At 41.0% G+C, this 27,445-nt stretch overlaps 1 protein-coding gene across 3 annotated transcripts in view; it reads left to right on the forward strand.

The window, feature by feature from the left end:
- Window positions 1–27,445, forward strand: part of LOC142140053 (cyclic nucleotide-binding domain-containing protein 2-like) — a 251,867-nt gene that overhangs the window by 72,969 nt on the left and 151,453 nt on the right. For all 3 annotated transcript variants that reach the window (XR_012688277.1, XM_075197913.1, XM_075197914.1), the window contains exons 3-7: window positions 750–817; window positions 8,347–8,458; window positions 9,394–9,468; window positions 10,595–10,686; window positions 24,772–24,934. Coding sequence is in view for 2 of the 3 variants with exons in the window: in XM_075197913.1 (XP_075054014.1) it covers window positions 750–817; window positions 8,347–8,458; window positions 9,394–9,468; window positions 10,595–10,686; window positions 24,772–24,934 (510 nt within the window). In the remaining variant the exon portion in view is untranslated. The remainder of the gene's footprint in view (window positions 1–749; window positions 818–8,346; window positions 8,459–9,393; window positions 9,469–10,594; window positions 10,687–24,771; window positions 24,935–27,445) is intronic.

Consider the following 27,445-nt stretch of genomic DNA (forward strand, 5'->3'; position numbering starts at 1 on the left):
GTGACCTTAGCATTTACTGCAGTGCTAACCCCTTTCAAATTAAAGTGATACACGCAACTTGAAGCATTTAGATTGCAGTAGTTTGCAATGTATTTATAATTCTGAGAGTATATTTCTAGTTGGTCCCGCAGTGGGCAATCGGTGTCTCCCTCTTTAACCAACAGTCTGTCATTATTTTCTTTCTCGCCAACCCCAGCCGATAACGAATATATGTAAGGACTAAAATAACCCCCACCTTTCACCCCAATACCCTTTCCACCGTTCCTCCACTCTCTCATCCACTCAGTAGCAGCCACACCGGTTTTGAGAAGTTACAGAAAACTTAAACTGCCGTCTAATTCAAACCCTTTTGCAAACCATTTAGTGTTTGAGTTCCAAATTGGAACCCTGAGGGTTGAATCTTTTTTAAACTTGTTCTGACAACACTAGTGCCGACAACCCGCCCCTTTCTTGGTTGTCAGAGTCCAAGGACCTGTGGTGGCTCTCAACAGCGAGGACTGAAAAAAGCAGAGAGGTCTATAAATAATTTCGGTAGTAGAATGGTACACAATGCCTTAAAGTTAAAGATTTTAAATGGCAAAACCGTCCTGATCAAACAGTAACGTACTGTACATATGGAAGCTTACGTTGACTTGCTAAGGTGCATCTGGTACACAGTACATGTAAACCATCTGCAAGATGTCTCTGATGTAGAATTAGGGATGTACAATAGTAATCTTTGCTCTGGCTTTTCTCATTCTCTCTTATAGTACATCCACAAGTTCCGTACAGCTGTCCTCGTAGTACAAGTTATTCGCAACCTCATCAAAATTTATAGGTAAGCTTTACATAATCTACGGAGGTTTAGAGGCCGTATTAACAGCAATAACATTATCGTCCTAAAGTATCGTAATTGGATATAGCATATTTTATGGCTAAATGATAAATGTATGTCTGTAGTTATTAGTGAGAGATTTACTAAAGTAACAGGGCAGAAATGGTTCTGTCTTGATATCCCTAGATGGGCTTGGATTTCCCTTACTTCAAGCCAAATGTTCCAAATTGTTAGATTTGTATTATTCTATTAATGTCACACAGTTTTATGTTCAACTGTTTTCATACTGACCCTGAATGATGATGAATTTGGGAGGGTCTCGCTGTCCAGTTTGGTAAAAATTTATTTACGGAGTTTGCCCATTCATTTCAATGGCCCATACATTCCAATGGGGTTTCTATATGTAGCACATACACTGAAAAGCCCATTGAAATGAATGGGCTGTTGAAATAAATGGGAAAAGCTATGTGCTGCTTTTTCGGCACATTTGCAAATGTATGCAATTCAGTCAAGCACAAAACCAGCCATAGTTGAACCAAATATTAAACTCTTTATGGACACATGTGAAAATGCATAGTGGTTATATGCATCATGTGTAAAAATGCGGTTTAATTTTTTTTACGCAAAAGCAATGCCAGTGGGTAAAGGGCCTAAGCCCTTTAGATGTATTAACACTGAGCAGAATAACCTAATACCGAAAGATTTAAGCAAAATAGCACATTGGCTGTGAAATGACAGATACAATTTAATGTAGATAAATGTAGGTTGATGTATCCAGGCCGCGGTAATAACTTTGCTACTTGCACAATACCTGTAATGCTTTGGGGATTTCTGAGTTGGACCTGGGGATACTGGGTGACAGGAAACTGAGTAGCAGTGCACAGTGCCAGGCAGCAGCTGCAAAGGCAAATAAAATCATGGAATGTATGTGATGCAACTATAGTATTACAATTTTTTATAGATCACTTTTTGAATATGGGGTACAGATTTTCAGGCCCTGTATGCTATGCATTTATGCATATCCTGTCTTTGGAATTGATGAATAATTTTTACCTTGGGACTTTCAGTTCTACACCCTGAATTTTCCCTTATTGGCAGCTGCCGTGATGATCTCTGACGGTATCAGTGAGCTGCACAGGGCTGCATACTGTGCTACTCAATACTCCACATCAGTTTCAGATTAAATGTGGAATACACTGCAGCTATCTGAGTAGTTCCTTATGACACCAGTCACTAGCTTCTCTGGAAATATGGCGACTTCGGCTTAGACATATAAAAATTATTTTCTGAGTAATTACAGCTATTATAGCTAAAACGGGCAAATCTGCTGCAAACCAATTTGTTGTTCAGATGTTAGCTCAACAAGAGCATCAGTATATGAAACAAATCAACACAAAATGTGTGGCCTCATTTCCTGTTCCGCAAATAGCGAGGGACTAAATAGCAAATCTTTTACCAAACACCCTTCTGTAACATTGTACATGACAGTGAATCTCATCTCTTATTGGGGCCTATTTATTAAGCCATAAACCATGCGGAAATGGCTTTATCCACATGATGTTGACATTTTTTTAAATTACATAGATATCTCCTGCATTAGACTAAGTTTCGTATTAAACCGCATTCCCCATAATTTTTATTCGGGACTGCGGTCTGGGGCAATTTAACAAGCTCCCAAAATGCCTAGCTTTTCGAAGCATGAGCCTGTTGGCTAACGCCATCCCTATGGGGAGAGCATCGCAGGATAGGGAGCTTTGGTTCCGTCTCCGTACACTTGCTCCTCCCCTGTCTGGTAAGGATAGCAAAATGTTGCTCATGTGCAGGTTTAGAACCCTGAAGTTGATAGGTGAGTAAAGTCATTGCCGGGACAACCTCCTATCATGTGGTTCTGGGATGATTTTTTAATAAATGGAGCCGAAAAGCAATCTGTCATCGGAATGACTGATGATAATTAATGGGACAAAAACACATTAATTATTAACGCCCCATTATGTCAGCCAAAGAAACGTAAGATAGCATAGTTTCCATTAAGATAGTAGCATACCTTTAGTGCTCTGGTCTGAGAAACATGTTTATAGCTGAACTTAACTTTGTCTGCCACTCCCACACCCATGTGACATCATTGTGCAGCAGCAATATGCAAGTCACCTAATCTACCAGTCTTGTATACATAGAGAAGATCATGTAGAGTTGGATGCAAAGGGGCACATTTATCAATATTCACATAAAGGGAAAAGTAGTTTTCAATCCTTATCGCAATGATAAGGATTGAACTATTTCTCACATTTATGTACAGTCCTGCACAGAAACAGCAGTTCCGAAAAACTGCTGTTTCTGCGATGTAAAAAATCATACTTACCCCCCTCTTCGGAAGCGCTGCCTCCAGGTCTTCTCCTCGTTCTTTTCATTCTTCAATTGTGCATGTCCAGTTCCAAGAACTGGACATGCGCACACAGATCCCCTCTCTGTCTCTGCAACGATAGTTGCAGAGAGAGCGCGCTGAGTGACAGGGAGGGATCATGTGATCCCTCCACACATGCGCTGTCCAGCTCTGCTCTTCGGAGCAGAGCTGACAGCATTAGATTTCTTCCATTCCGATGATGTACGCCAGCCTCAGCTGGCGTACATTAACATGACAAGTTCCCGAAAAAAATGTTTTTTCGGGACTTGTTAGATTGCGGCCAGGAGCAGAATGGTGACTGCTCCCAAAAACGAAGAGGAATGCAAAGCAGCAGATATCCATGATATCTGCTGCGATGCACCCTTAATAAATTTGCGGAGGACAGGAGGCACCTTAATGACCCGTTAAAAGCACTGCTTTCTTAAATATGCCCCAAAATGCGGTATGCTGCGTAGTGGCACTTTACAATTGCAGAGGCGGAGCAGGGGAAGGAGGGGGCGAGTAAGCATAGCCAAAATACATTATGGGGCATGTTGGAGAAAATGTGACTTATGTAGACTAAGACTCAAACCATACCACCCAAAATGTCTGTCCCCGGCAGTGGGACAGGTGGAGAGGCCGCGACACAAAGGGGGCATGGCCACGGCTCGACGAAGGGGGGGGGGGGCTTGGTCACATCCCCAGAGGACTGCCTAGTGCTGTATAGTGCTACAATGCCCATTACATACATCCATTCCCCCAACATTCCCACCCGTGGGACAAACATGTCCCTGAGCAGGACAGAGCCCTAAAATCAGGACTGTCCCGCTGATATTGGGACAGTTGGGTGGTATGCTCAAACGTGCTTGCGCCTGTCAGGAGAAGGGAAGCTTGCGGGTGCTCGACCACAAACTAAAAATGATGATGGTCACCTGAGAGGTGTGCGGCTCAACATACCTGTGTAAAATGCTTATTTTTTTGGAGGGTCCAACTCTCAGTGAAACTCCGAGGTGGTCCTGCACTGTGCACCAGTATAACACTGGACCCCCAAGCAATAAACCAATCTCCTATGAATGGACACCTGGAACACTTAAGTGGTACTGATATCGTGACCCTCACCCTCAGGGAAAATAGACTACTGCCTTTAACTTCAACATATGAAAAACATTTTTATATTTCCTAGGTTTAGCTCCTCTTTAACAGCAGAAAGGTTAATAAGAGGTTAATTTCTGCCTTGAAACTAGGAGCCAGGAGATTTGTAATATTTCCAGCTAGCCCCGGTGTTTGGTTGGAACAGGAATTAATTTCTAACACAGTCTTCCACATAATAAATTCTACGTAATGAAAACACATGGATTTATAGAAATGGTTCGCTGACGCCTTTTTATGGTATATAATATCTGTTAAACTTCTGAAAGCTGAAGTTATAGCGTGCTTCTGAAGTTAAACAAAACTACTATGCTCACAGTAAAGAACGTATTTACAGGGGCTTTTGACTTGCACTGTAGACGTGGTATAAGGTGGGGGAAATTGAAGGATTTATATATTCTTTTCCATGTCCCTGTGGATTTATTTTCACACATGTGGATTACGTTAGCAAGTTGCATTACTTGAAATGTCTAAAGCATGAAGATAACATATAGAGTAAGACACAACAGAATCAAGCTGATAATTTGTCGTTAGAGGCTGCAAGAATTTACACTCAGCTCTGCAAAGTTTCAAAGTCAGTATCACCATTCGGTCTTAACACGTCTATTTTAGAGGCGGCAATAACACTGCTCTGAAAATGTGTTAAACCTTTCTGAAAAGAGGAGAAAACTTCGGCAGCAAAACCTCTGGCTGCAAACAGGATGCTGCTTGTGTGTTCTTCACGCTGAATTCTTCTAGTTTTTTTTTCTATTCATCAGCGATTTAAAGAAAATGTATATTAAACAGGAAGAGGAGAATTAAATGTACATTTTCTTGCAGTTGTTCTAAAGCAAAAAATACTAAATCCTAATGACATGTAAACCTTTCTGTGTACAGTGAGAGATTAAACCTAATATTGGTTTTGCTGGACAATGCTGAAGCCATTGAGCATAGTACTGTCCACTCCAAACCACATTTGAATTTAAAGAACTCCATCTATAATGGTTTTCGCTCCTCGCCCCCCAAGTTCGGGACTCTTCCTAATGTCCTCACCCCTCAGTGCTCCAGGGCTGACCAGTACTAACAGAGGCAGAGATGAGTACACTGGGAACTCTATGCTAGTTGAAGGTATGGAGGTGGTGTTATAAGAAAACCATTGTTGGCGGAGTTCTTCTTAAATGTTCACTAGAACACAATGCAAGCCCCTTAGCCTAAATGTCTTAATATAAGTTCTTCCAGCATTATGTGTAATCTTTAGATGAATGCCGCTGAGCGGTGGTACTCGTTACCACAGCACTGTGAACCCCGACAAGATTTAAAACGACAGGGGAATCACGGTTTCTATAATTCCTACACTACTGAAGTGACTACTTACCAATTGTAAGACCTGCATTTTTTTTGCCTTTTCAAATCGCCGTCCAGTGTGTAATCCGATTGGTCGCTGAGATACATATACTCTCTGTTCCAGAAAAGGGCTGTCGGCCAGACCGAGATGTAGTTGTTTTTGCCCGTAGTTCGCTTAGCGTGATAAGAAAAACAGCTATATGCAGGATGGCGCAAGCCCTGGGGGCGCTCTAGGTGTGACCCCCCCTCCTGCCCCCCTTCCCCGCTGCTTAGGTAGGAGATGGGAGGCAACATCTTCTCCTACTGGGAGTGTGGTATAATAGAATAGTGGTGTTGACCGTAGTAGCCTATTGCTAGGTGGCCGGCAGGGCCGCCATCAGGGGGGTACAGGGAGTACAGCAGTATGGGGCCTCACCAGCCCTGGGCCCAAACAAATTTATTAGGGAAGATTGTCTCCGTATTGAATTAAGGGATGGGCTACATTTCTAGGCAGCAGCTGCTCCTGAGATGTGAGGGGTGAGGAGAGCCCTCCGTACTGAATTAGGGGATGCAGCAATGGGCCCCCTTTTAGGCAGCATATTCGCCTCCTCTCCTGAAATTTTGGGACCCCATCAGGGCCGCCTTCAGAAAAAATCGGGCCCAGTACGGGCCCCCATGCCACTCGGGCACCCCCCCTGCGATCTGTCACAGGCAGAGCACATGATCGCAGGGGGAATGATTCCTCCACCCCTGCGATCGGATCCTGGTGCCTGGCTGTCACGGTGACAGCCAGGCTGAAGACAGAATAGCGGAGACCAGCGGCGGGCCCCAGGTAAGTCTTTGCTGAGCTGTTGTACCGGGCCCCCTGGTGAGCCCGGGCCCGGTACAACAGTACCCCCCGTACCCCCCTGATGGCGGCCCTGGACCCCATGGCTGCTACCATTTACTTCAGTCCGAGCCCCCAAGGTGCAGATCTTCCAGAGAGACGCCCAGCGCCCGCACAGAGAGCCGCAAGAAGGCAGAGCGGTGCCCTGCAGCATGGCTGACATCATGTAATTAATAATGTCACAGAGCTGTCAATGGAGAGGAGACAAAAGGGGCCAGCAAGAACACATAGACAGGGGTTATAAGGAACCGGAGATGGAGGGAGACTTAAGAGAATAGGCGGGGTTAGAGAATGAAGAAGGGGGGCCCTGCCTGTTACAGTTATACTGGGACCCATGATTTCTGTTGGCAACCCTGGTGACTGGTATGAGCTGGGGGGGGTCTGAATACTGACAGCTGTTGCATAGTGAACCCGTTCCTTTGTCAAGATTGTATGTTACATAGCCGATGACAGTGGTGTAGCAACATTTTATATATGTGATGCATTACAGTTGTGTGGACTAAGAAGCCTACTTTTTAATATTCCCCAGCAATAAAAAAAATAAAGTTATGACCTGAATTTATAAGAATAAACGATCCAGATCCGTCATGTTTAACTTGCTGCTTCGCCGAGCCAATCTACGCCACTCTGTTCATGGGTGAGCCAACTTGTCAGCTCGCACATGTGCAACAGAGCTCAGGGATCTATTAAAAAAAAAAAAACACACACGAACAAAATTATATAGAATATTTTGCTTCTCTTATATATGATGTTGAATTTTTTAAATAAAAAACATTACTACATTTTATTTTATTTATGTTCATAGTTAAATATTTTTTAACATTATTGCATTAAAAAAAGAGCTTTATCCTAAGAAAATAGCATTTACAAAAAGGTTTTGTTCTTTAAACGCTATCCTAAGATGGCGTTACCACAATAGGCATCGCCGCGTTACCGGCAATACTAGCAGAGAAGGTGGAGGATAAACAGTTGGACTGGTAGGAGGAGGGGTTGACGTGGTTATAGAGTAGGTTGAAGAGGATATTGGGCTGGGAGAATGGGGAGGAGAGGAGGATGGTGCAGTGTGGAGAGACGTGGAAAGCAGTTAGCATAGTCTGGCTAGAACAACATGGTAATACAGATGAACAGATTGGACATACTGATTATTTGTATGAGAGACAAGGTTTGCAAGTGTTTAATTAAATCAGAAGTGATCTTGCACCAATGCTAGCAGATCAGTAAGGAGTGTCCAAAGCAGTACTTGAGGTGTTAGGTAACTGGACTCACTGGAATGCTGGATTTTGTCCTCCTGTAGTAGTGATGTCAGGTAGTGTTCTCCTTCCTTTTAGAAGGAGAACACTCTGAATTATGCTACATTAATCCTAATGCACTTGTAACTAACATACTATGATCTAAACACAATAACTATCTCACATATTGTACTAACATACATTAAACTATTCCTTAGGGGTATATTTACTAAACTGCGGGTTTGAAAAAGTGGAGATGTTGCCTATAGCAACCAATCAGATTCTAGCTGTCATTTTGTAGAATGTACTAAAGAAATTATAACTAGAATCTGATTGGTTGCTATAGGCAACATCTCCACTTTTTCATACCTGCAGTTTAGTAACTACTTGGTGTATTCCAGGTAAAGAATAGAAATGACGACTTCCACTCATCGCCCGTTTGTAGGATCTTCTGCATTCTTTGGAGATTGAAAAATAAATGATTTGTACTGATGTATGGAAAACGCTGTCTTCTCACTTACTGCCTTCCTCAATACGGTATAATATATAACCATGACGGATTGCCCTTCTCTCCTGTTGTATGAAGAGACTACGCAGCCTCCAGAACGGAGCCCATATCATTCAGCGAGTACGTCGGTTTTGAGACAGAGTCTGAGAACCTTCTGTTCGACCGGTCACTTTTCAAGGCCAAAAAAGAGGTACAGTATATATCGTGGTAATCAAATATTACCGAAAGTCAAAAAGAAAAAAAATCAAAGTATTAGATGACTTGAAGCCACGTTTCAGAGATAATAGGGGTCATTTAGAAGCTGGAAAGAAATCAGGAGTATAGTGTGAAACCTGCTTTGCCATGTCATGCGCTTTGCTATTTTCTCTTGTCCCTGTTTTTACGGACGTGTGTAGGGATTAGCACATTGTTGCTACCTAGGAATGGCAGATCATGAACTGGTTGTGACGTCCCATGCAGTAATGTGATATTTGCAATAATTAAACTGATCCTGAGCATGAGGGCAAATACAATGGCAGCCCTTGGTATGCGGGCACTTGTAGTACTACAAGATCCAGCGCGCCCATCCACTTAATGATGGCCAGCCCATGAAGGGAACTTTAGTGTACCACAGACAAAATTATTATTTAATTCTATTTTTTTACTATATTAACCCACTCTCACTGATCCAGGGTTGTGGGAATATCCCTAGCCAAATTCAACACGCTGCTGGTTAATCCTATGGCAATTTCAGGGGACCCCACACTTTTTATCCCCCTGATTTGGCCGGGCATTTTTTTTTTGGGGGGGGGGGGGCACTTTTTATTTTCCTCATTCATTTTGATTACCTTTTTTTTATATGGTACGCCTTAAACATATCTTACTAAAATGTATGCGTTATGTTAAGATACAGGCAGCTCTGAGTACTTGCGTTGTAAGAATAAATTAAACCCCAATCTATATAAGGTTCCTCCAGCATAAATCAAGAAATATTTCATATTGTCCTAAATTATGCCTCTAACTTAAGATCATCTTGAATTTGATGTTACAGCATCAAAAATATTAGTAAATCATGATATGTTGTAGTTTAATGAACAAATATTTTTTGTGTCAATTATGACTATGAATTATTGTGTCTCTCTGAAGATGGTTCTCAGTTCTGAAGCAAAACAAATACTTTCCAGTCCGCCAGAGAAGAGGACAGCCGAGGAGACAAAGTTGGTAAGTGTATGGTATGGATGTAAAGAGTTGCCCCCCCCCTTAGGCTTTCATGGAATGCAATGATAAAACATGAAGTGAATGGGCCAGTTTAGTAATAGAGAAGCACATTGAGTAAGTGTGGGGTAGCAAGGGGGCTAGATCATTGCTAAAACGCTAGGAAAGAGTGTGGAAGGTCGTCAGTGCTGAGAAACTAAACTCATTAATACATGTGCCCTCTCTCCATTACGCTCCATTTTGGCGATGCTGTACTGTACGTCAGCCGCTGCGCTGTCAAACAAGCGGCAGGGCTGTACAGTACAGTGCTGCTGTGTAGGGGCAGTGTTTAGCGCCCGTTCGTTCGCGGAGGGGAGGGGTTTCTGGAGAATCAGAAACCCCCCCTGCGTGCGCCCCTGGCCCTGATAATTTTTCAACGACTACCTAGAGGACTGGGCCTGATGCAATGTAGGCAGGGGTGTTAGGGAATTTAAGAGAGGTTTACATTTTTTAAAACTTCATTTATTAAAGTGAGCCTGGCAGAGGTGGCACCTGTCAAGCCGGGCACAGTACACCCTGGTGTACAGTACATGTGGTTTGACCTAAAACTCATGCAGATTAAGGGTTTGGAACCTGCCCCACATCAGATGCGGTTTGAATTGTCACCCTCTTAACCCGCGGAATGATAAATCCTGCGGTTTGGACCCGAAAACCGCATCCGATGTCTGGCGTTTTACAATCTGCGCACTAAACTGCTGCTTAGTAAATTTCCCCCTATGTATCATTACATTTTAAAAAATTGTTTCTATATTTTTGCAAAACCAACTTCTTAGTAGGAAATCCTAAGGGCTAAAACTGTGTTTTCATATTTTCCATTAATTTCAGATAACCAGGTGTTGAAGCTGTCCATTATTTGTAATAAATTCAATTTACAATGATTCTGTTCCTTATTGATCATCCAAATGATATTTCAGTAACCTAACGTAGTTTAACTGGCATTACAATTTACTTGGCAGCGGGAGTTACGTGCGAGGAGACTGAATAGTCCTGAAGTACTAAAGCATTCTAATGTTAATATTGATTCTTAAGTCAATGAATTGTGACAATGCAATATAATCTTTACATATGCATGAGACTATCTCTTCAATTACAGGCCATGCTGTCTCTGAGGACTACGGTGACTTCTTTCGCTGGATATCCAGTTCATATACAGGAGAAAATAGCCAAAGTTGGCTGGTATGAATGGTAGGTAAAAATGTACATTTTCTTAACCAATTCTGATTTTGATTCATGTTAGGAGATGAGAACAGAAGCCATTACCTAGTGTCAGAGTCTATTGTATTTATGAGGTGAACAGGATTCCATTCAAATGCTGAACTGATGAAAAATATATTAAAGCAGCAATTCTGTGAAAAAAATTTAGGTGAGTTTAACATAAAACCACTATGGCAGGCTAAAAGCTGTTGGGAGTTATCATTTTCCCTTGTTTTTTTCTTCAGGCTGCTGCTAAGCAGTGGTTAAGGTGTAGTGAGCAGAGAGGCTTTGGAACACTCTTCTGAGCTCTGTCTGCACTGTGACCTTCTGCCCTTTCTGGTATCACATGACCTGCTGAGAGCTTGGAGCCTGTGTTCGTGCAGCAGACTGACTGCTGTGTATGACAGCCATTTTTGTCTGCCAACCAGTAAGCTTTTGAAAAGGAGTTAATGATTTGTAGGAGGACAGTATGCTTAAAATGTACTTAACTTGCCCTTTAAAGAAAACAAAAAATGTTTTAGTACACCACTTTTCAGCGTATCAAATTCATTGCATGTAGTCACAGGTGTCCAACACGCCTGTAGATGAAATTAAATTCATAACTGTTTTTTTACAGTGGCTTTTGATGCCATTCCAACTATGAAAGGGTAACCGCAGCCAATAATGATATTGTCTAATTAAAGTCATTATGCTCAGTAGCACAATTCATCGCAATACAGAATAGAGAGTTTAAACTCACTGTATATCACCAAGCCTTGAATTTTATTTTTTGACATTTGTGTTTAGCAAATTGCTCCAGCAGTAATATGCGATAGTGGTGTAAACTGATTTTAATGAAGAGGACACCTTTCAATATTATTTTTTGAGTATTTACGTATTTACAAGTCATGATTAAAGGTCATCATCATCATCACCATTTATTTATATAGCGCCACTGATTCCGCAGCGCTGTACAGAGAACTCACTCACATCAGTCCCTGCCCCATTGGAGTTTACAGTCTAAATTCCCTAATATACATACACAGACAGAAAGAGATTAGGGTCAATTTGATAGCAGCACTGGGTTTTATGAGTTCAATTCCTGACCATGTCCTTATCTTTGAGGAGTTTGTATGTTCTCCCCGTGTTTGCGTGGGTTTCCCCCGGGTGCTCCGGTTTCCTCCCACACTCCAAAAACATACTGGTAGGTTAATTGGCTGCTAACAAATTGACCCTAGTCTGTCTCTGTCTGTGTGTGTGTTAGGGAATGTAGACTGTAAGCCCCAATGGGGCAGGGACTGATGTGAGTGAGCTCTCTGTACAGCGCTGCGGAATTAGTGGCGCTATATAAATAATAATAATAATAATAATAATAATAATAATAATAGTCAAGCCCTGCATATTAATTCATACGATGGTTCGAAGTGGAAATTTAAAAGTGGCAGTATGAAAAATGTAATAGTAATATAAGTGAATGGAATTTGATTGTTTGACAATGAAGGCAGTAGGAGAAGTAGCGGTATGGCAGACCACCCTATAAACCCCCACTTCCACCACTGAATTCATAAATAATAATCTTACAGTGTGTAGGACGTTGGAGCTGAAATGTGACAATTTCATGGCAGGGTCCACTTAAAATAGGGAACTGGAGAAAGACGTTTTCAGGGTAAACTGATATGTTATGAAAGACATGGAACATTGAAGCAGGGAATTTCATGCCGGACTGTGACATATGAAACATATTTTGGAGATTTTAATATTCCCCCGAATTGTTCTATCACCTCTTACTGCCACTGTTCCAAGTAATGGATAACTCAATTTCAGTTTAAACCTAATATAAGTGTAACCTGCTCTGTAACTCAGAGGTTTTATGGGTAAATACAAATATGTACCTTGGGATCCTCACGGATATTTCATTACAGACCAGAGGTATAACATCGCTAAAGGAATGGGATGGAGGAAATACAACAGCTTTAACTACTGTAAGAAGAGATGGCAAGGAAATTAAATCTGAGCTTGCCATGAACGATGATAGAAAACCAGTTTGTTTTTTTAATGAACAATAGACTGATAGGGGAGAAAACAAGCGGTAAGAGAATAACATGACATGATGCATGACATGACCGAGGGATGGGGGGAAATGAACGGGGCTGAAGTTATTTTGTTACAAGCGCTGATCCTGGGATTTGTAACATAAAGTCCACTCGCAGCTGCCACATTTCGCACCTCATCTGCAGCACCGCGGCTCTGTGTAATCAGTGTCTGAGCACTAAATGGGGGAAATCGATATTACACGTGTAAGGCTGCCGGGGTACCCTCTAGCGGCACCTACTTCCCATAAACAAATTTATATGATACATTTAGATGCCAACGGCAAGTATTACAGCGCAGTGGAAATGTGTGATTGTCTTACAGTTATAGAAGACATTAGTATTTAAATAAATTAATCAGTATGCTGTATTATGATTAGATGACCTGTGGATCTCCAGCTGTTGTGGCACTACAACCTACATCTGTTCAGCTGTTGCTGGACTGAAAATTCAAGCTTGCCCTCCCAGCTAGTTTCTTCTGGGAAATGTCGTTCCACAGTAGCTAAAGAGCCATAGGTTCTCCATGCATCTATAGAGATCTAGGGCCTGATTCATTAAGGATCTTAAATTAAGCAGTTTCCTATTTCAGTCTCCTGGACAAAACCATGTTACAGTGCAAGAGGTGCAAATGAGTATTCTGTTTTGCACATAAGTTAAATACTGACTGTTTTTTCATGTAGCACACAAAGATCAACTTTAAATTTCAGTGTACAAATAAGCTATCAAGTATTTGTGTGCTACATGAAAAACAGTCAGTATTTAACTTATGTGCAAAACAGAAAACTCATTTGCACCCCTTGCATTGTAACATGGTTTTGTCCAGGAGACTGAAATAAGAAACTTCTAAATTTAAGATTCTTAATGAATCAGACCCCTACACTGTATGGATGGAGAAGACCAAGCCCAGGCTGCCATTAACTGTTTGGGCATGCTGGTACACTACAAGCACCAGCATAGTCATGACTGCCAGTACATGCCCTGGCACACAGGACCTGCTGGGTCATGTAGTGTACATAGGCAAAATGTAAACAAAACACACCCCTCGTTTGTAAATTAACTTTATTTGAAATAAAGAACACCGCTGTATACTTACCAACATCAAGGTTCTTCAACTGTAATCCATGCCTGTCCGTAAAATGAAATAAAATTATATCTTGGGATCTGGCAGCTTGCAACTTAAAAATAAAGACACACTTAACCTGTCGACAGTCTGACCGCTTTAGATATACCAAGGCCTTAATAAACAGAGACACCCATAAAAATTATAGCCCTCTGACAAGTTTTGCTCCTGAACCCAACTCTCCTTGAGTGATAAGTTTATTTACAAAACTTCAAGCGAAGATTCAGTGGTATGTACTCTGTTATATATTCTATGGTAATGCCCTATGGTATATACTCTATGGTGTGTACTCTGTGGTGTGTACTCTGTATATACTCTATTGTATATACTCTATGGTATGTACACTTTGGTATATACTCTATGGGTACTCTGTATATACTCTATGGTATGTACACTTTGGTATATACTCTATGGTATATAATCCATGGTGTGTACTCTGTATATACTCTATGGTATATACAGTTTGGTATATTTTCTATGTAATATACTCTATGGTGTGTACTCTGTATATACTCTATGGTATATACTCTATGGTATATACTCTATGGTGTGTACTGTATGGTGTGTACTCTGTATATACTCTATGGTATATACTCTATGGTATATACACTTTGGTATATACTCTATGGTATATACTCTATGGTGTGTACTCTATGGTGTGTACTATGTATATACTCTATGGTATATACACTTTGGTATATACTCTATGGTATATACTCTATGGTGTGTACTCTATGGTGTGTACTCTGTATATACTCTATGGTATATACACTTTGGTATATACCCTATGTTGGGTACTCTATGGTGGAGATTCAATTCAGCGCAATGTGTTTCCGAAACAGTCCATTGAGACACATCCTGCCTGTCATGCGCCGTGACTCTGCATCCATTTTGGGATGGTCACCTGCTTCTCGCTCCCCTGCGTCTGGTTGCTTGGCAACCAGGTACAACATTTCCAGCTGGCTGGCTGCAGCGTGCAACCGAAACCCGGAGGAGGCTGGTGACGTCCCCGCCGCCGGTAATTAGCCTCTGCACCCCTCTATTTAAGCAGGTCTCTGTGCAGTCTCTCTATACCCTTTGGCTCCAGACTTTGGCAACCCTCCTGATCATTCTTTTGGATTCTCCTTGGCTTTGACTTATCCCTGTGGAATTTGACCTTTGGCTCAACCTTGACGCTCCTTTCAAATTTTTATTCGGTACTGCTTTGCCTGCTTGCTTCTGACGCGGATTGCCTGACCATTCTTCTTCTACTTCACTGGTGGCTGTTCTGGAGAACTGTGACCTATGCTTCCCTCGCAGCTAAATCCAAGCTTCCTTGCGGGGATCTCTGGTGAAGACCAGGGGCGTGTAGACTCCGTGCCTCCATATTCAGTAGCACTAATACCAGCAAGGAGCCATCATCTTTACCTTAAGTGTAACAGCGCCCATAGAAGTACAATGAAAAATGAGTGGAGATCCTTACTGAAATGGCCGGCAAAATGTGCCGCAGGATTTCAAGGTGATGTCCAACGGCACATCGCAGCCAATTGTATCTCCCGCTATGACTCTATGAGCCGCATACAGATTTGGATCAATGAGTTTTTGAGGTTAATGTCAAAGTTTCATATTTCATTTGGTGGTGCAGTGATCTTCTCACTAAGAAATGGCAACGCTGCATGGCGCGCTGGCAGCCGCACGTCCCACACGTCAGGTGACAGGCACGATGACAACGTGATCATGACACGCGTGACTTAAGGCCTTCATAAGCCGAAGTGTATTCATCCTGGTGCCCAAAGGTTGCAGTTACAGTAATAGCTGTGGAGCACTGACATGGGCCCCTGATATGATGTTACCCCACCTATGGGAAACCCTTGTCCCCTCGCAATATGTGTCCCTCCTGACCCCCCCATGGGACCCATTAAAAGTAAGAGATGACAGTACATCTTAAGGGAAAACAAAATCTTGTTATTACACTTGCAACACACAATCCATAAAATATACTAGATTTACTATTCATAAAGAAATTTCTTGATCAACATCTGGTTGAATTTAAACATTTACTCCTTCATAAAATAAGCCATCTTGGAGTGCAAATCTGCGAGCGGTGCTCTAACGCCTTATATAACCATGTGAGAAAGTAATTGCATGATATTGCAACAAAAAAATCAATTTAGTACTAAGCAGCTCTGCTTCCTTTGGTTATACTTCATCACTCTACATCATCCTCATCATCGTCATCATCAACATTTGTTTATATAGCGCCAGCAAATTCCGTAGCACTTTACAATTGAGGACAAACACAGTAATAAACACTACAGACATAGAGGTAAGAAGACTCTGCTCACAAGCTTACAATCTATGGGAGTTGGATACATGAGATTAAGTGCTACATATTGCATTTTGTTCAAAGCCAGATTGCAAAGGTAAAAAGTTAAATTAAATAGCGCCTCCAGTGGCTGATTTATATTAAATTCATAGAATATGTGATAGAATTTACTAAGCAATAACTTGAATTTACAAATTTACAAAGCACCTTTTGAATATTCAAGTACTCTTTTTTCCCATCTATCTATCTGTCTATCTATCTATCTATCTAACTATCTATCTATCTATCTATCTATCTATCTATCTATCTATCTATCTATCTAACTATCTACTATCTATCTATCTATCTATCTATCTATCTATCTATCTATCTATCTATCTATCTATCTAACCATCTATCCCTTTCTGTGAAATATAAGGAGTTTGCTGCCCATATACCGGCCCAAAGAATCAGGAATCAGGTGTATCCAGTGCTTTAATACAGAGCAGGAATTCCACGGTATCTCCTAATATCCTTATACAGTGCTCTCTCTTTATAATAACAGGGTAAAACACCAGCACAGTCAGCTGTGTAAGAGATTTGTGGTTCTCTCTAAATCTGGAAATAAAACCAGAGTGGAGAGGGGTTCAGGGCTGGTGATTATTCTTCATACTTGCCAACTCTCCCGGAATGTCCGGGAGACTCCCGAAATTCGGTTCAGTCTCCCGGGCTCGTTGGCATTTCTCCCGCATCCTGGATTTCACAGAGAATCGCGTCAAATGACGCAATTCTCGGTGATTGACGCCATTTTGGAGGGCGGGAGGGGGCGGGGCGAGGCCAATTGCGTCATTTTGGCCCCGCCCCGCGACGTAAATTACGTTTTCGCGGGGGCGGGACCAAAATGACACGTTTGGCCTCGTCCCGCCCCCTCCCGCCCTCCAGTCACGCCCCCTCTCCCGGAAACTTGTTTCCGAGAGTTGGCAAGTATGTTATACTTGTTAGGATCACTAGTGGCTGAAAGGTAAGTGTGAGCCAGCGCCGCGGGAGGGGGGTCTGATGGCAATGTGTGTGTGTGTGAGGGCAGCAGGGAGGGGGGTCTGATGGCAATGTGTGTGTGAGAGAGCAGCAGGGAGGGAGGGCTAATGGCAATATGTGTATGAGGGCAGCAGAAGGGGGGCTGATGCTAATTTTGTGTGTGTATGTTTGAGGGAAGCGGAGGGGGGGCTGAAGGTAATGTGTGTCTGTATGTGTGAGGGCAGCGGAGGGGGGGCTGACGGCATAGTGTGTGTGTTGGCAACGGGGGCTTGTGGCATTGTAATATAACTGTGAGGTAGGTGGTGGCTAATTAATGGGTGCAATATTGTTTGTGGGGTGATGGTGGGGAAATTTAATTTAATAGTGCAGCCATTTTAAGATGGGTGGTTTGGGGTGTATTAATTGAATGTGGGGGTGAGTTAAAATGTCAATATAAATTATTTAATGGCAGTGATGTTTGCTGGAGATAGGTATATTTATTAAATGAAATACTATTTATTTCTGGGGCGGTGGGCAAACTCTACTTTAATTTGGATGGGAGGTAGACTAGTAATTTGATGGTGGACTGCAGGTTGGAGCTAATTATTTAATGGCGGGTGCTATTAGTTTATTTGTGGGGTTATGGTGGTGCTATTTAATTTAATAGTGGGGCCTATTGATTTGAGGTGAGGTGACAGGACCTGTAAGTTAATGATGGGGTAGTTTGGGGCTATTAATTGAATGTGGGGCTGAGTTTGGGAAAGAGGAATATTTATTAAATCTGAATATGAATTATTTAATCCCTGCATGGTCGTGGGAAATGGTTATAATTAATAAATGTAAATGCTATTAATTAATTGCTGTGGCTGTTTGGAGGGAGGGAAATGGGTTTATTAATTAAATGTGAATACTAATATTTTACTGTTAGGGCTGGAGGGAAGCCTCTTTATTAAATGTGGGAGCTATTGATTTAACACCGGAGCTTGTTGGAGTTTTCTAAATTTCATGTACTAATTTTTTTTTCCAGATAGGGCTCCCAGCATTCCAGGATCCAGACAAGCAGCAACTGATCAAGAGACACCAGCAGCCACAGGTAGGGAAAACAACAAGAACAGGTAGGAGAGAGCAGGACAGTCTGCCAACTGTATTTTTCTATATTAGCAGTTTCTCTGCACCATGTTATTAAATAAACACGAATATGTATATTGTGATGACGTTTTCTGTTACTGGGTTACTGCTAAATTTAGTTGCTCATTTTGTCCTACTTTCTATGTATTAGTGTACCCATCACTCGTACACAGAGGAGGCAGCTATTATGTGGGTGAACCAATAATCATACCTCCCAACTATGTCCCAATTTCAGCAGGACAGTCCTGATTTAGGGCTCTGTCCCATTAATGGGAATGTTGGGGGAAGGGTTATATGTAATGGGCAGTCTAGCAATATGATGGCATAGTCAACTTTGTACTAATCCCGCCTCCTTTTCTGTTTGCTCTGCCTACACTTGATTTGGTCCCGCCCACGAGGCCACTTCCAGATTTTTTTTCAAGGGCCACTTTATGTTCCCAATCCGCCCCTGCCTATAGCTCCCAGCTCCTTCCTGCTTTATAGTTAGATCTGCTTGTTATAGCCTGTAACACTTCTTTAAAACACCTGCTGAAATGTTATTACAGATAGGTGTCTCTTTCTTTGATTAAATGTATTGTAAATTACTGAGATTACGGGAAATGTGCGGCCGTTTTGAAGGTTAGAGGGCCGCACCGTGAAGTGGATCAAGTTGCCCATCACTGCTCTAAATGAATGAAATAACTGAGAGCGACTTTACATAAGAATAATTGCTGAGGAAAGCTCTGTGAGAGCTGTGTACACGCTTCCTCTCATGTATCTGCATAAAGTTTCACAGAATTGAACTCAGTGAATCACTTTACATGCCATTTTCATTTCATTTCTCTTATTATCAATCTCCTAAACTTTCTTTTATATTCCATTTATCCATTTTATACCCTTCATTTCAAACTGACGGCCATTACTGGAAGATTGGATTGTTCAGCCCTAGAGTGTTCTTTATATGGATAGTTCTTTCTTTATCTGTAACCATGTTAATCTTTAAATGCTTCAAAATCTGAAATACAGAAATGAGCAATGATTTTTACATGACTGGAAATTACCCTGGAACCTACTGAATTAGTAAACGGTTACTGTAATTTTTTGAGATGAATATTCCTTATTATCACAATGCAATGAAGTAAAATTTATATTCTATAATGTAGCAATATATATATATATATATATATATATATATATATATATATATATATATAGTATAATTGACATCAAGGTGTATAAAGGAAGATTAAGGGGTAGATTTATCAGACCCTCTACAAAAGACAAGTGTAAGTGTTACCGCAGCCAATCAGATTATAGCTTTCATTTATCTGTCTTGTTACCATGGGCAACACCTCCACTTTTCCTTTTTAGAGGATCTGAGAAACTAACTCGAAGTCCTCTTTCACCATTTATTACCTTCTTCATAGCCTAACTAGCCTCTCATCTAATACAAATCTGCCACATAATATTTCTTTATTATTATTATTTTTATTAATTTTTATTTATAGGGCGCCACAAGGTGTCCGTAGCGCCGTACAGGGACAAATGAGTTACAGTACAAGGTGAGACAGCACAGTACAGTAAACAGTAAGCACAGTAACTCAGTAAGCTCAATGCACAGCTAGAGAGGGCGGGGGAAGGGGGAGGGAGGATCCGCAACCAACGGAGCCCAAGAAGGAGCGCGTGGAAGACAGGGAGAACCCCAGAGGGGACGGGGGTGGAGGGTCCTCGAGGAGGAGGGCTAAGTAGCTGGAGAGCAGAGTTAGGAGTGGTGGAAACAGGAGGAGAGATGGCCCTGCTCAGAGGAGCGTACAATCTAAGGGATTTCTTCTTTGCTTTTACAGGTAATGGTTGGAACAATGGTATAGGTACCTATCAACACCTGTAGCTAAAAGATTAAAGCCTTTGCAGTAGGCTTTAATCCTGAAACTCACATTTAGCAAGCTATCTTTACATTTTATTTTCTAAGAACAATTCTAATATCTTGCACAAGTCAGCATACCGCCAATGATAACATCTACTTTTTAACCTATTCAATTATGCTCACTTACTTTGTTCCACTTAGGTGTCATTGTTGTATTGTAATCAATCCTAGACAGCTCTTGACTGGTCCAAAGGCTGCTTTGAAGAGTGGGGAGCTTTCGGTGCCATATAGAATTGCTCACAACCAATCAGATGCCACCCTCTATTGCACTGAACACTATACAGTTTTTAAAGAACCGATGGCCAGGGAGGAGGGGAAGGAGGACTCTGTTGTTTTGGTTTTTTTTAAAAAAAAATATATTTAATTTTAGACTGTATTGTGCCACTGGGTCCAGCACAAGCACTTAAACTAGACCTTAAACTGCACCGGAGATCGACTTGGAAGTGGCTGCAAAGGAACGCCCTTGCTGAACATTGCCTACGTCCCAATTACTCATAGATGACTTGGACGTGGACGCACTTTTGTGGAGGATACACCGATAATGCAGATATGATTATTGTCTCAGGCCCATCATGTTTACATTTATGTACATTTGAAATCTAACAACTTTTTTTGATTTGTTTTACCCCCCAATTTGCAATCACCATTATTGAAATAACTCCCAATATGACAGCTAAATATATTATAGTTCTGTAATTATGCTACTAAAGTAAATTTTATAGTTCTATTTTTATCAATTCAACCCCTCCTCAATGTGCAGAGAGAGGCTGTAACTCTGCACATGCCTTTTCTCATGGACTTATGCTCCCATGGATTCATTCGGCCTCCACACTATTCATCACATAGTATTTAAATTAAATATAAATAGTATTTAGTTGTCTCTTCCTAGATTGCCCTTTGTATTGACCGTAAAGGACGTTACCTTTTACCTCCTCTTCATGTTTTCAAAGAATCTGGAAATTTGCCAGTGTTAGGTTAGCATAATAGAATATATTTCTGTCACAATGGAGATGGGAACTTTGTAGTCATTTCAGGTTAATGTAGAATAAAGTTCCAAAAATATATTATTGAACTCCTAACCATGTAGACATTTTAGCGGATTTTTTATTCTTTCAATACTAATCCTGCAGGTTAGCTTTACTGACTCTCAATGATGTCAAGGTTTGAAAACTGTTTACTTTTATTTAACCACTTAACGTAAACCTAAAAGGTTGATGAAAAAAAAAAGGTGTATCACAAAAAATGTTCAAAACTGTGTAGCCAGTATATGATGTATACTACTATTAATCCATATTGGATTTAAATTGTTTACTTTTTTGGTCCCAAATTGGCACCCACCACCCTAGTCTTCGTTGTGGAAGAGTTCCATAGACCTCCTCTTCGGTTCATTGTTGTTCTGTCTTTGTGTTCCGCTAGGGTCCTGAGTTTTGGAACACATAGGGCTAGATTTACTAAGAATCGTGTTTGGTGGCGGTTTGAAACCGCCACCCATTGCCGGCGGTTTAATGCATCAATCCGCTGTATTTACTATAGGGCGGCTTGAGGCTTCAATTTAAAATGACTGGCGATGTATGGCGGAATGAAAAAGCTAAACTGTTTGTATGAAACCGCCATCAAAACCGCCATCCAAAAGACAGGACAGGACAGTTTTAATACCTGCTTCAGAATGGCTGGATAGCTTAAATGTGCTGTTTGAACTATTTTGCCATTCAGAACATAAGAGAAAGCACCATTGACATTTAAATTATGTCGGCAATCATTATTTATTGATTAAGGGGCAAAATTAATTAAATATTAACTTATGAGGGAATAAAACATTTTCATTATATTAAGGGGATGAAATTATTTAATTATTATATTATTTGGACAATATGTCATGACAAATTGTGCAACATAAATAATTATATCCCCTGTAAACAATCAGTTAATAATATTAGATATTCACATTTTCTACATAATATAATGCTATAATAGTGTCCCTTTAAAAGAAAAAATATAAAGAAAAAATTCTCTCATAAATTATTACATTTATTTTGTCCCTTTATCAATAAATAATGATTTTCCAAATGATTACAATATCAATGGTGCTTTCTCTTATGTTCTGAATGGTAACATAGCTCAAACAGCAGCTGTTTGATCAATCTCGCCTATTGCAACCACCTCTTTCATTTTGGCCGTTTGGATGGCTGTTTTGCGGTGGTTTTGAAAACCCAGCTTAGTAAATCCGGCTGTTTGTATGTTCATCATTGTTAATCGGGATGGCGGTTTGTAAATTGGTGGTTTTGAAAAATGTCATTTCTGGCCATTTTGATGGCGGTTTGGACTTTAATAAATCCGGAAAACTAGCCAAAAAGCAGCGGTTTGAGCATACCGCCCTTTAGTAAATCTAGCCCATAGTGTTCTATGATACACCTGCAGTAGCGAACATATACCAAGCAGATATGCGTTTGACTTGTGTTTTTACTAGTGTAAAAAAAAAGCAAAACGCAGTGGGTGTGTGACCTCAGAAAACATTTTTAAAGAGGGTGGGTGGTGCTGTTCCTGATAATGTAGGTTGGCGAGAGATTATATGCGGCCAAAGCGAACAAACCACTTGATCCCCTATTCAGTCTGATTCACCTCCCCCTTTCAAATATCTATTGAGACACCCAACTGCATGTCAGTATTTATCTATGTATTTAGTATTTTAAAGGTTTTGCTTAACATCCCAAAAGTCACTTAGCGGTTGCTTTATCAAACCTTCTAAAAAGGAAAAGGGGAGGTGTTGCCCATAGCAAGCAATCAGATTCCTGCTATCATTTTCTAGACTGTGCTAGATAAATCATAGTTAGAATCTGATTGGTTGCTATGGGCAACACCTCCAGGTTTCCCATTTAAAAGGTTTGATAAATCTACCCCTATAATGCCTTAGAAATGAAGAAAGTGAGCAGCGGCCATTGCATTATTCATAAAGACTTGGTACAATGAACAGGGAAAAATACATTTTAGTCAAAATAATTATAAAGCATGCCAATTTTTCTTTCATTTTACAAAAGGTTACCCCACTATTGTGTGTACTGGCTTATGTCATATTATCAAAGGTTGGTTGGTATTGAGTTCACGGGCTTGGTAGGACTGATAATGTCTGACAGACGCTGAAATCCGCTTTTCTCCGTGATCAAATAGAAAGACTCCACACTTGCATGAAAACGCTGACCTAGATTCCCCTCCAGAGTCTGCGATTGAGGATCTGTACTTTAGGATACTCTGGAAGCTTATCTCGGAATGTGCCTTTCAGCTTGACACTATTATTTTTTCCTTGTTAATAATTCTGTATGATTTAAGAAATAGCATAGCAATGGAATGTGATTTAAAGCAGACCTGTGGTGATGAATTAACATTTTCCACAGCGTCACAGAGACAGTAGGTGCTTAACCTACACCTGTCATCTGCATATAGTGGCCATTTTGTGGGCGAGCCAACATCCATGAGAATGCAGCCAATCAGTTCACTAGGAACCAGTGACATCACCAAGACCTGAAGCACCTCTGTGATGTCACTAGTTCCTAGTGAGCTGATAGGCTGCATTCTCATGAATACTGGTCCAGCTCACAAAATGGCTGCCTCACTTGAATGTAGATGACAAGTGCACCTTCGGTTCACTCTTCCTATTCCATACTTGCCAACTCTCCCTGAATGCCAGGGAGACTCCCTGAAATAGGGGTGATCTCCCTCACTCCCTGAAGAGTCTGGCATTCTCCCTGATGCTGAGCCAGTACAAGACGTGGTTGGCTACGCCATCTGTGGCATGATGACACAGTTCACAAATTGTGTCCTATGTCCATGTATTGATGCCTATGGAGGTGGCCATTTTCATGGAGACCAAGATTTAATCAAAGACTGACAGGTAAGACAACATGACTTCAGTAATGGAGACAGAAATGTAAGACACTTCAGTCTCCAGAGATTTATTATCTGCTTTTCTTTAACGCATAGTTGCCTCTACTCTCCCAGAATGTCCGGGAGACTCCTGCATTTCTGGGAGATCTCACAGTAGAGCAGTGCAACCTCCCGGTTCTCGCCCTCCCAATAGATAAGTGTCGGGGCGCAGCTGAATGACGCAAATATTGTGTCATCTTAGACCTTTCCCCCTGCTGTAATTGGCCAAAATGATGACTATCATTTAGGGGGCGGTGTCAAAATAATGCGATTCATCATGCCCCGCCCCCACACGCCCACCTTCCCCGGGATCTCCCTGAAGTCAACGAGGAAAAGTTGGCAAGTATGTCCTATTCTTGAGATAATTGTCTAAATACATAAGTGTATTTTATCAGTATTCAAACCACTATACAAACTGTATTTCTTTTTGCAACTTAACTATAAAAAGAGAATGTTATTATCCCCTCCTAATCCTTATTTATTGCACCAGTGCCAGACAGCCGTTAAAATGGAGCGTGATATCTTTAACTTGCTTTGCTGATTTTAATATTTATGAAACACACAGCCTTTTAAAAACTCCTCGCCTCTTGCATCGGTATGTGCTTTGCATCGTAACAATTTCCACTAATTTGTTTTACAGTTTTGGGCCTGGAAGAGTAATCATAAGAGAAGGTCACGTCGCACAGAACTTCTACCTCATTCTCTCAGGCACCGCCGTGGTCACAAAAGTGTCTCACAGCAAAAAGACGGGGGATCATTTCTCCAAGACGGTGGCCTTCCTGAAGAAAGGGAAATACTTTGGGGTATGCACTTGTTTTGTTGTCTTTTGGCACGATGCAGTCAGAATAAGCAGCACCGCAGATAATGGATGTTTGTAAATTATAATGAGTGATGCATTCCAATTTACGCTTCGTGTGCTGGGGAGACTTCCAGGGCCTCTGTGCTGGTTTCAATCAATCAATCAAGCTTTAATGAAAACACAGGCGCAAAAATCACAAAACAGGGCTCGACGACGCAGCTCTAACCTATATGTGTTTGATGCTGTTGTAAACAAACTTTGTTCCACTCTAAGCAGTTATTAGAATGCAACTTAGAGAGTTTATTTTACATTTACATTTTATGGTCAAATTAGGATTTTGTTTTACGATTAATCAGTCTTGCATGGTGATTATCTCCTCCCTCGTATTGTCAAAGACAAAGTGGCAGATAAATTAAAATAACGGCAAATTAGGAAGTGAACATTTAACAACAAAATGGGGGTTCTATTTTGTTTAAAGGGTAACTGTCCTGCATTTTTTTGCCAAACATTTAGGGCTAGATTAACTAAACCGCGGGTTTGAAAAAGTGGAGATGTTGCCTATAGCAACCAATCAGATTCTAGCTGTCATTTATTTAGTGCACTCTACAAAATGACAGCTAGAATCTGATTGGTTGCTATAGGCAACATCTCCACTTTTTCAACCGTGCAGTTTAGTAAATATACCGTCTCAGACAGAGTAAAAGTCTAAATGCAGTGTATAATACCACTACTGAGAAGAAAATAGCTATAAAACTGAGCCCCTGCCTCTCTCTCGCTGTCATAAATATGTAAATTAGCTGCTGGGCAGAAGTTCCTGTGACACGGAGCTCATGTGATCATTTACAGCCAATGTACTGAGAGCTGGAAACTTGATGAGGTCAAAGGAAGATTCTTAGGAGCTTAGGTTCTTCGCTATCTCATTAATAACCTTGAAAATGAATAGCTCCCAAGCTTATGGATAACTTCCTACAGACGTGTAAACAAGGGGAATATTGTATGAACTTTACAGCTGTTACACCCAAAATGTAACATATGTTTACTTAAGTGTTGTCTGCTCAGTTGTCTGTTGAATACGCCAATGTGTTTTGATAACAAGTCCACTTTAAACAGAAAACTGAGACACATGAAATTAAGGATAACTCTACCCAAAATGTAAAACTTAGTTTTGGGTGGAGTTCGCTATATAAGATAAAATACAGAAATGTATTTTCTTTGAGTGCAACGATCCTCCAACCAGTTGGGTCACCACGAAGGCTCCAGTGGTCCAGCACTTCTCTCCTCTCTTCTACTTCAAACAGACTGAGCGAGTGTCAGTTCCACTCCTCCAGGAACCTTTCATTCATTGACATGACTGGAAAGTCCCAGGTGAAGGAGCATCAAGAACTCAGCTCCCTGTTAGAATTATGAAACCAGTAGCCAGGGAAGTATCTTTTAGCATTGCAGTCTCTAGGGCAGTGGTCAGGGAACAGGGGTAAATTACCCCAACTGGGGTAAAAATGAAATTCCTGGGGGTAATGCTTCCGATTCACATCCTGTCAGTTGGATTGTAGACCCCTTTAAATGTGAAATTGCTGTTGTACCAGAAGAGCCTCAAGGGTTGGCAGAGGCACTTCTTGAGCTTCGATGCAATAATGAAGCACGTATTGCATTTGAAAACAAAACAGATCTGTCATATTTTTGGATGTCAACCGTTGCAAAGGCATCAAAATTGCACATGAGGAGGCAGTCAAAAAGTTGCTGCCTTTTGCAACAACCTACCTTTGCGAACAAGGATTTTCCACTCTAACGAACATAAAAACAAAGCAGAGAAATCAATTGGACGCTGAAGACTGTATCCAAATTGCTCTGACATCAAAATGCTCTCATATCAAAAATGAAGCAACATCATTTCTCCAAAACCTGAAGTTTTGAAGTTGAAGCTTTCAAAGAAATTTTGAATAGATTCAATAACATTTTGAATTCCAATAATTAATAATATATGATTTCCTTCCTTTCAAATCAAGGGGGTAACATCGGCATATCTAAATATATTTGGGGGTAAAAGGTTAAAAAGTTCCCTGACCCCTGCTCTAAGGGCTTCACCGGATTGGAGGATCATCGAAGGTGTCAAACTGAATATTCTTAAATATCCAAGTGAACTCCATTCAAAACTAAATTTGAGGCTTTTTGTGAACTTTTTTAATTAACTGGATCACTGAAATGTCAGATAATTGGTAGAAGGGAGATGTCATCTAATAGATGAATAAGTAAATGATGCATAGGTAAAGGCTAACAATCCATACACTGCTATACACAAAAAAACTGACCTTCACTAGAGAACACACCAGTGATCAAGTGGTTTTTCCTAGTAAATTAGAGCAGCACCTTAGAAGGGACAGATATAGCAAATCACTACACTATGACTCCAAAAGTCACAGAGATCAACTACGATTCAACAAAGACCTCATATTAAACATGTACGACTCTCAGTCTGAGAGAACAAGAACTGAAGAAACACAGAACTTTGGTGTTTAAA

Source organism: Mixophyes fleayi, chromosome 2, assembly GCF_038048845.1.
Source record: "Mixophyes fleayi isolate aMixFle1 chromosome 2, aMixFle1.hap1, whole genome shotgun sequence".
In the NCBI taxonomy this organism is placed as follows: Eukaryota; Metazoa; Chordata; class Amphibia; order Anura; family Limnodynastidae; genus Mixophyes; species Mixophyes fleayi.